At 44.8% G+C, this 9974-nt stretch overlaps 2 protein-coding genes across 3 annotated transcripts; both read right to left on the reverse strand.

Annotated features, from left to right (window-relative positions):
• Positions 1-295: 295 nt before the first annotated feature.
• LOC147187477 (26S proteasome regulatory subunit 4) lies at positions 296-4239 on the reverse strand. The gene is made up of 11 exons (XM_086100671.1): positions 4188-4239; positions 3642-3695; positions 3343-3439; positions 3083-3207; positions 2761-2946; positions 2565-2693; positions 2240-2336; positions 1217-1406; positions 993-1144; positions 740-894; positions 296-622 (listed from the first exon to the last, which is right to left on the reverse strand). The coding sequence occupies exons 1-11, from the start codon at positions 4188-4190 to the stop codon at positions 488-490; spliced, it is 1323 nt and encodes a 440-aa protein (XP_085956797.1). The 5' UTR covers positions 4191-4239; the 3' UTR covers positions 296-487.
• Positions 4240-5537: 1298 nt separating this feature from the next.
• On the reverse strand, positions 5538-9699 carry LOC147187478 (potassium channel, subfamily K, member 13-like). Of its 2 annotated transcripts, XM_086100465.1 has the most exons (4): positions 9226-9699; positions 7497-7897; positions 7134-7364; positions 5538-6120 (listed from the first exon to the last, which is right to left on the reverse strand). In XM_086100465.1, the coding sequence occupies exons 1-4, from the start codon at positions 9554-9556 to the stop codon at positions 5965-5967; spliced, it is 1119 nt and encodes a 372-aa protein (XP_085956591.1). In that variant the 5' UTR covers positions 9557-9699; the 3' UTR covers positions 5538-5964. The 2 variants fall into 2 exon arrangements, with proteins under 2 accessions (XP_085956591.1, XP_085956590.1); XM_086100464.1 differs by having other exon boundaries at positions 7134-7897.
• Between the last annotated feature and the right edge of the window lie 275 nt (positions 9700-9974).

Consider the following 9974-nt stretch of genomic DNA (forward strand, 5'->3'; position numbering starts at 1 on the left):
ATTGACAGCAGATTCAAATCAGACTGCACTTGTATTGGATACTTGCTGACAGCTTGATCAAAATTCATGTATTCACCCCCCCCCCCCCACTCTTTTTACATAGCACTCCATCGGGACAAGATTTTCGTTTTTTTTACATCAGTGGTGGAATTCCAGTGACGTGTGAAAGAAACATTGCTAATTATATTCTTGAAATATAATCTCCAGATTTGACTTAAATGTTGCACAGTAATCGAATCGTGACTAATGTACAAGAGGTTTAAATGGTAGATAAAATAACACCACATTAGCGATATAGTATTCAACAGTTTTTTTTTTATTCATTTCTGAAACAGGGAACCAAGAGAGTAGGTTAAACCAGACGTGACATGCACAAAATATAACAAAAATTTCACTGCGGAAATGAACAACTCAGCTGATGCCCCTTCTCTTTCACACGGTGATGATGTACGCAGGTGGTGTGGGAAGAAACTGAAAGGTTTGGAGGTTAGAGGTAAAGCCCCTCAGGTGTGCCTTCCTGCTTCTTGTACAAGACGTTTTCCTTGGATTTCTTGAAATCCTCGTTGGTGACTTTCATGCGGCGTTCCCGCAGTGCCATGAGGCCAGCCTCTGTGCAGATGGCCTGCAAAAAGCACGAAAAAGTAATTATTTTGCCAAACAATTTATTAAGAATGGGGAAAATGAAGTCCTCAGTCAAAACGGAAAATTGTTCTCCGAATGCAGTGTTCATGCATCGTACCTTAATGTCTGCTCCCGATAAGTCGTCTTTTGCCAGAATGAGGTCGTCGAGGGTGACGTCGTCAGCCACTGTCATGCGGCTCGTGTGAATCTGGAAGATCCTCCTTTTGGTCTTCTCGTCAGGCAGGGGAAATTCAATCTTTCGGTCGATTCTCCCTGAGGAGGTAACAAAATAACACGAGAAATCGAACTAGATTCTATTAAAAAAAAAAAAAAAGTCGAAATAATTTATTTACAAGCAGAATCATACTGACCGGGTCTGATGAGGGCTGGATCCAGAGTTTCTATCCGATTGGTGGCCATGATAACTTTGACGTCGCCCCGCGAGTCGAAGCCATCCAGCTGGTTGAGGAGCTCCAGCATGGTCCTCTGGATCTCCCTCTCGCCTCCAGAGTTGGAGTCATACCTGCGTGACACACGTCAGATGGTCGCCATTCTGTCCTAAGCCCTGCTTACAACAGGAAAAAAATAGTTGCACCTCTTAGTTCCGATGGCGTCAATCTCGTCGATGAAAACGATGGAGGGCGCGTGTTCTTCTGCCACCCTGAAGAGCTCTCGAACCAGCTTGGGCCCGTCCCCCAGGTACTTCTGGATCAGCTCGGAGCCCACCACACGCAAGAAGGTGGCGGATGTTTGATTAGCTACGGCCTTGGCTAGGAGTGTCTTACCTGGTGAGCAAAGATTACGTGTTGGAAGTATTCTCCAAACTATCAATAAGCAGTCACAGATTACAAGAATGCATCGCACGAGACATCCCCACCGTAGCCCCCCGCCCCCCCCCCAAAAAAAATCCGGTGGGTCTTGTCTGTAAGCATTTTTCAATTTTAGAGCTCTGCGGCTAGGTCCTTAGCAGCAAGATGGTGCCACAGCCCGATATAAAAGAAAAGAGTACTTCTTGATTTGACAGGGCTTTGCCGCCATCTGTTGGCCTCTTTGTTCGCTTAAGAAATAGGACAAAACCGGTAACGAGACCCAATAATATTTTCCAGCAAGATGGCATAGTGGGCAGCTGGTGAGCACATCCTCATAGTGAAGGTTGTGGGTTGAAATCTGGACTCCAGCCTTCAAGTGTGGAATTTGCATGTTTTCCCCATGCGCGTATGGGTTTTATCCGAGCACGCCGGTTTCCTCCCGCATTCCAAAACATGCCTCGTGAGTTATTTAAAGACTCTTAATTGTCCATTTGTGTGAATGTGGCAATGTTTGTTTGGTTTATATGTGCCCTAACATTGGCAACCAGTTCTCAGAGTGTACCCGACTTCTCAACCAAAGTCAGCTGAAAGGATAAGCGTTCCAGAGAATGGGTGAACAGATATTCCCCCCCAAAAAATCCACTTGTAAGCGGTTTCACGAGTATGGGGAGGGGAATACTGTACTGATGTTTATTTATATGCATTGTCCTCGTAAGCAGTCAAAGAATGATAGTAGCGGACAATAACTTCCTTCAGTTCTCTTGTGGTACTTTTTCTGACTGTATATTGTCTCTATTAGAGATGCTCACCCGTGCCAGGTGGTCCATACAGGATGACACCTTTGGGGGGTTTAATACCCATTTCCTCGTAATACTCTGGATGTGTGAGCGGCAGCTCCACTGACTCCTGGAGGATCACAACATAGCCACAAAATCAGCCTCAATACTGGGGGGGAATGTTTTTTAGGTTTATCATCAATATATTAACACATGTATGGTGCCATATTGAGATCAGTTCACAATCCAAAGCAATTTTTTTCCACTAAGATGAAGTCTTTGTTCCAGATTTGTTTGTCAATCGAGCTTCCAGTGTACTTAAGTTTTGTGCCGTAACTTCTTTTTTTTTTCTTTTCACCTTGATCTCTTGGATCTGGTTGTCCAGTCCCCCAATGTCTGCATACGTTTCTTGCGGGGCCTTCTCCACTTTCATCACAGTCACCAAAGGATCAGTGTCATCCATCAGTACCCCAATCACAGCGTGCACCTAAAGGATAAATGAGATGAATACCAACCTTTTCTCAAAATTGATCATGATGAGAAATGACTATTGCCTTATGGTTAAGCAGGACTGAGCAGCCTGGCTCCAGCAGATCTTTATCCACAAAGGATAGGATGCTGACGTAATGCTCTGATCCAACTGACGTGGACACAATGGCATGATTGTCATCAATGATTTCTTCCAGAGTGCCCACAGACATCGGGGTCCCTCGCAGGTCATCCACCTTGGACCTCTCCTCCTGTGACGCAAACCCCCCCCCAACAATTTCACTCTGCGACTTGTGCTTTACTTTAGAAGCAGAGCATGAGGGAGTAGTTACTCGTATTGACGAATCCCTATTTTAGTTGTCCAATATGTTCATATGGAAGACTGACCTCTTGTTTTTCTTCGAGGGGTTTCATTTGTTCCTGGTTTCTGATGAACTCCTCCTCCATGAGGAGGTAGTCCTTAATCCGCTCCTGCTTTAGTAGCTTCAGGCGGCATTGAGTGTGAGGGGTGACTGAAAACATCAAGTAAAATGACTTTATTAACATCAGTTTGACAAAGAAATAAACGAAGAGCTTACTTTTCCAAAGTATGTTGCGGACGGTTATTGATCTGATAAATTCTTCATGCACTCATCTTATGTACTTACCCAATGGTAGTTTACTGGCTGCATCTGGTCCTTTTGTCTTCTTCTTTTTCTTGCCAACTCTGGTGGGAATCGGGGGCTCATACTTCTTTTTCTTATCCTGAAAAAATGATTGTTCAAGCGCAAGTTTGAATGGGGCCAACAAATTGTTGGAAATCAAACGTAATCGATAGGTGATGGGCGAGGGACATAACAATAAATATATGGACAGCATGACATAAAACGTGAGTAGATCATGCATGTTGATTAAAAAAATATTCTTACAGGTTCGCATGAGCAAAAACGCGCTTTGCCAATCTTACCTTGTCGTCCTTCTTGCCTCCTCCTGGACCATGACCACCGCTCTGGCTTTGACCCTTGAATAGTCACATTTTGTTTGACATAAGTGTCAGCGATATAATACGACGAAAGTAGTAGATGTTCTAATAGCTTTTACAGAGCCGGAGTCTGTTCAGGTCGGCTCCACAACCCGCATATAGCTGCGTTATTACTCAAAATAAATGGCCACGTCCTGAAGAAGAAAAATACTCTGACAGGGAATCCCACTCGTGCAAAGGATTAAAAGTCACTATTTTAAATGAGATGTTTTTCAATGACACTTGGAGAACCTACATCACTGACAACGAGATGACAGTAAAGCATAAGCTAAGGCTAACAGCCATCAGCTAAAAGGTTGCAGTATCGTTGTGAAAGGCGGTGCTCTTTTGTGAAAATTACACATACTAACAATCGAATGACAGCAATTAATAAAACAAAATTTTATATTGTTTTGTGTTCATCCGACATAAATTATTAAAATTTTACTGATAAACCTTTCGCGGGGTAGCGAAAATTGCTTGCTCACTTACCATTGTTTCTCGTCGCTTAGTGATGGCGTCACGGGTATCGTCGAACCACTTGCATCACGCAGTCGACGGTCATATCACGAGTCAACACACTACCGCCACCCTGTGTTTGGAATGTGGTTATTGTTCCACATATGCCATTTTTTTCCGACAGTATTTCTTATCCAGTATATCCTGGACTTAAATGTATTGAACCATTCATAAAAAAATGACCGTCAAATGTCTTGGTAATTTAGCTTGCATTTTCTTCCAATTTTATGTAATTTTGTTTTGTTTGAAATTATACAATACCTGTATAATAATAATAATAATAATAATAATAATAATAATAATAATAATACATTTTATTTATAAGCGCCTTTCAAGACACCCAAGGACACTTTACAATAACAAAAAACACAAAACAATACGGGTTGAGCAGCGGCAGCCAAAACGCGCCAGCGTTCACTCAACCCGAAGGTCAGACACACACACACACACACACACACACACACACACACACACACACACACACACACACACACACACACACACACACACACACACACACAGTTATCTCAATGGCAATAAAAACATATAATATTTTGAATTTTTCTATCAGCTCGCACACTAGAGAACAGCAAGTTGTGCAGAAAGTACTGAAATAACTTTTTTTATGCTTTGGATGCGATCTTGCTCGTGTTAATAATGTTCCCTTTCATTATACTCAATGACTATTGCTCCTCTCGTACTCTTAAGAGACCCACCAGGCTCTCTTTCATCTCTTCAATAGGGATGCTAATTTAATAAGCGTGCACCCAATAATAACCGTCCACCCTCATTACTCTAATTATGTCATTACATTAATGATATTAATGTGCAGCGTTTTTTTTTTCAGACGCAGGTAGAGTAAATCACCATAATTCCAGTAGGGTGAAGAACATCGTTGTCTCATATCGAAGTGAAAAGCAGGACCTGTTTCTCAAAAGGAAAATATAAGTTTAACAAATGTGAACAAATGTTCAACCTTCCTTCTTCTGCAGCATTGGATGTACAGCAAAACTGAAATAAATGCACTCATAAAAAATCCCGAAATTTGATGTATGAAATTAATTCACAAAGATGAAAACAAAGGACGTTTTTTGCTATATTTATAGTTATGCTTATGTGTAAGATATCATTTCAGTTAGTTTTCATTATCTTATTTCATTTTATAAAGGATTTTCATTTTATTTCATGAACAAAAATGCTCTTCTAATTTCAGTTTTCGTTCAGTACAATAACCATGGCGCGCGCGCGCACACACACACACACAAAAAATACTTCTTTCGCATTACGTGTACGCCTTGATTTTTCGTCAATAAAAGACAGAACCCGGCAAAAAAAGCCACTTTATTGAAGCCAGTTTTTCCCCCATCATTGTGACACAGTGTACTCAGCAATGGATATGAGATACCGTACAGTGCGTGTACTGTAACGTACTTAAGCGCAGTGGAAGTCGGCTACAGTCACCTATGGCATAAGACTCTTAAAGCTGAGTTGCAAGGGAACATGGCGGGCTTCTATATCGCCATGAAAACTGAATTCCTCAAGGGACGAACATGGCAACACAGTGAACCTGGCCCAGATTCCAGCAAAGGATCATGCATCATTCATATTGTTTGAGTCTGGACATTTGAACGGGAAATACACAGTATTCAGCTCTCCGAGGAAGCAGAGTTTTTTATTTTTTTGTTGTTTTTTTGCTCTCCATGCTCATCCTCCCGCTGTTTCGTCTGCACTGGATCGACTTGATTCCTCCCTATCTGTCCGCGCTCGTTTCCGCCAGCCGGTTGTTCATGATGCCAAGGGCCCCCACTCCTCCGGAGAAGCCGTTGTGATGTGAAGTGGAGCCGGGCTGGCGCGGGTGTCCTAGCGCCATCTCGGAAAGCTCCTTCTGCATGATTGCCAAGTTGACCTGCAGCAGACGTTGAAAGAAAGCAGATGAGAAAGAGCCGCGAACGGAGTTTGTTTGGCAGCCGTTCTTTTTATGAATCCACTTTTGTTTCATGCCTCTTTTAATTAGCGTGAACAAAGATCACTGCAAAGTGTGGCTGACAGGTACAAAAGCAACACTCGACTTCTCTCCTATTCACATAAATCAACCCTTCTTCTTTTTTGGAGATCACAGGAGTACGTGTGGAATACAGCGAGTCTACTTGGCACATAGTTGGAGCCCAACGGCACTGGCAGCCCACACATCTTCATTCGCAGAGGACTAATTGGGCCATATTGTTGCTAGGTTACTAAAAGCACTCTCCTTTAACTCTGTGCATCAAATCTTGGTCGGCTACTTTAGGTTAGTTAAAAACCTTGTCCTCTCTATCAGGTTTCTGCTGTGTAATTACCAAGATTACACACTGGATGCTAGCCACGCGGCCCCCCAGACGCGCTCTGAGTGGTCCCATGATGAATCCCCTCACCCCAAACACTCGTTTTTTTGTTGTTGTTGTTTTTAATAAACCCAAAACATTCTTCAAGAAACGCTAATAATGGTTCATTTTATGTTGAAAACACTTGGGTTCGTTTTTTACATCCAGCTTTATATACATAATTGCAATTGTATCGTACTGAAGTTTGATTGCTCAACATTCGGGAGGTGTCTTGTCTCCATATTGGGTGTTGGACAAAGAGTGTAGAAAAAAAACCTGAGTACAGTACCCCCCCCCCCCCCCTCAAAAAATAAATCATACATCTGAACACCGCGGCTAATTAGGTGACTGCAAAATCAAATCATCTCCACTGGACGAGATTGGCCAACTAGCACCAATGTTATGAGAGCACTAATTCTACTATACTCTTCCAGCTGACTTTGGGTGAGAGGCGAGGTAAACCCTGGGCTGGTCGCCAGCCAATTAATCAGGCCCAATCAAATGACTCTGGGATAGGAGTGAAAAGATGATTTTATATGGAAAAAACGGATGCTCTGACCTTATTTGCTGCGAGAAAGTCTCTCATGGAGATCATCTCTCCAGACATCCTGCGCCCGGCTTCCGTTTCGCTCTCATTGATGGCATCTGTCTCTATGGAAGGTTCGCCGCGGGCTCGCAAGTGGCCCGGGGCGACCACGTTGCGACGGGGGTGCCGGCGCGCCTGCCGACCCTTTCTGGAGTAACAACATCGGCAGGGGTTTTCAAGTCTCCTCAGCAGCCAGTTGAGGACCTGCTTGATGACAATGGAGATGACGTTGAAGAGGGAGTAGATGCAGCAGACGCCCGTCAGGATGAACAAGAAGTTTCCCAGCTGGTATGCTGCTGTGGCGTTGCCCTCGTAGACCAGCCGCTGACTGCTCACCATATCTCCAAAGCCAATGGTGCTGAAGGCCACGAAGCAGAAGTAGAGCGAGTCCAGGTAGCCCCAGCCCTCCACCGCAGAGTACATGAGCGAAGCGCAGCAAGACACCAAAATGGCCGCCGCTCCGAGGATGAACATGACGCAGTAGACCGAAGGCTTCCAGCCGGCCAGATCTTCCGCTTTCCCACTTGAGTTTGCGCGGATCCCCCGACCGTTTTGGGGGCCCGCCTCCCCCTTGTTATGGCGGTGTTCGTGGCAGGACTTGAGGACCACGGCAATAACGGTGATGACCCGTTCCAGGAAGAGGTTGAAGAAGAGGATGGTGGCCGCGCATCCCAGAAGGCCGTAGAACATCAGGAAGACCTTGCCTGTGATTGTGGCTGGTGTGGTCATCCCAAAGCCTTGGACAAAAAAAAAACACAAACCCAAAAGTACTGCTATCAATGAATCATTCAACATCTGTATTCCCTCTTAAGTTTTCTGGAACAAGCAAGACCACACCGTGTGATTGAAAAGAGAGACAGAGAGAAAAAAAATGACAGACAACATGGAAATGATGTACGCTACATATTAAAATGTGCCCCCTGTTTGAAATTGACTTGAAATGGTCCTCAACATCCATCAAGTGACGTGCCAGAAAGTTCATCACACAACCCGTCGAGATGAATTCATGACAAAACAACGTTGGAATAGCGCTTACTTGCAAACGTGACAGATTTATGGTGCACATGCCTGGTGAGAAGTTTTTCCTCACACCCCGTCTTTTTTTACACTTTTGCAGGCTAAAGCTCATGCTACATGCGTGGCGTTTACATGTCCCCCCCGTGCTTGCGTGGGTGAACTGAATTGCTCCGTTTTAGTTGAACAAACATCTTGAATGATGTGAATTCTCCTTATTCCTCATGTACCTGTCTGCTGCTCTTAATGAGAGCGACTTGGAAATCCCATATAAAATTCACACTCATCTGGCGTAAGCCGCATTATCTCTTTGTGAACTGTCAAATCTCGCTTACCGAGGGACTAAGACAGCCCCGACCGACTCTCCGTGCAAAGGGTTAGAACTTCCCTCGGCCCTGCTCCACGACAACAATCTCCGCACACTGTTGGGCTTCGTGTGGCTTTGTATTGATGCTGAGGATTTTCAAACTGCCTGATATCCGCAGCTCCTGCGCCAACTCCATCCTCCAATCGCCTCCGGTGTGATGCTCTCGACATACAAGTTTTACCGCGCAATAAAAGAACTTAACTTGGATAGCCCCCGCGTGATGCGGTAACCTTTGTCCTTACACTCTTTGAGATACGTGACGAAGAGCTCTTTGGCTCTGACTTTCGGACAGACGAGACAAGTGGCCAGTATAGTTGATGCGGAGCAGAGATTCAGACTTTAACTGCATGCATTATCAAACAGAGGGGCAACGGCAAAGGGAGAAATCCCCCCCCCCCCCCAAAAAAAAACAAACAAATAAATTAATTCATAAAGATGGAAATGTGAAATGGTGTTTCTGGGTGACATACTGTAACTTCACATCACTTAAACCGCCAGCTGCAGGGACGCGACACATGATCAGTGATGCAGTGATTTATTATTATTATTTTGTATTTAAATAGCTATGTCATATACAGTATATATATATCTATATATATCTATATATCTATATATAGATATATATATATATATATATATATTTTTTTTGGGGGGGGGGGGTGAAATAGTATATTTGGCACTCACCAATGGTGGAAACCACAGTTCCCACAAAGTAGAACGCCCCAGTGAAGTCCCATCGAGGTCTGATGTTGTCCACTCGAATCCCCGCCGCGTTGGCTTCCTCGTAGTTCTCGAGGAAACCGTTGAGCTCCTTCTTACTCAGATTGTAAGTCTGTCTGAAGAGCTCGAACCTCTGCGCCCATCGCTCCTTGGCCTCCCGCTCCTTGGGCTGCTCCAGGGCGGAGAAAACGGCCGCTCCGCACAGCAGATAGAGGACGATGAACAAGGCCAGCAGCAAGAATCTCGCATTATCTTCGTTGATCGGACCGCAGCAGCAAGCGTTCCGAATGGCCATTATTATGTTGCCGTGGTCCTCACCGCGCAGCGCAGGTGAGGGGCTTCGGTCATGATGCTCTCAAACGGGACGCGCGCTCACCCCCCGTCAATGAAAGACGCGCGCGGAAGAGAAACCCAAAGTGTCCTCGAAAGCTGCTCGCATTTGCCACATCTGGCGCGTCTTGTAGCTCGGAGAAGCGCGCAACGACCTGTGGATGGGTCGTGTCTCCCCCCCCCCCCCCCCCCCCCCAAACTCCACCTACCCGGAGCGCGCGTTTTACGCACGGCAACATCACTGACATATATTTGATTGCGAATGCACAACCGTGATTAAATTGCACAATGTGGCATAACTCCTCCTCATAGTGCTATTTTTTTTTTTGCAATCCTCTGTGGCACTTACCCCCACACCCCCTTCAAAGTACTGACCCAAGGAC

The sequence above is a fragment of the Hippocampus guttulatus genome, chromosome 20 (genome assembly GCF_054856545.1).
Source record: "Hippocampus guttulatus isolate MCC_2025c chromosome 20, RoL_Hgut_1.0, whole genome shotgun sequence".
NCBI classification, from domain to species: domain Eukaryota; kingdom Metazoa; phylum Chordata; class Actinopteri; order Syngnathiformes; family Syngnathidae; genus Hippocampus; species Hippocampus guttulatus.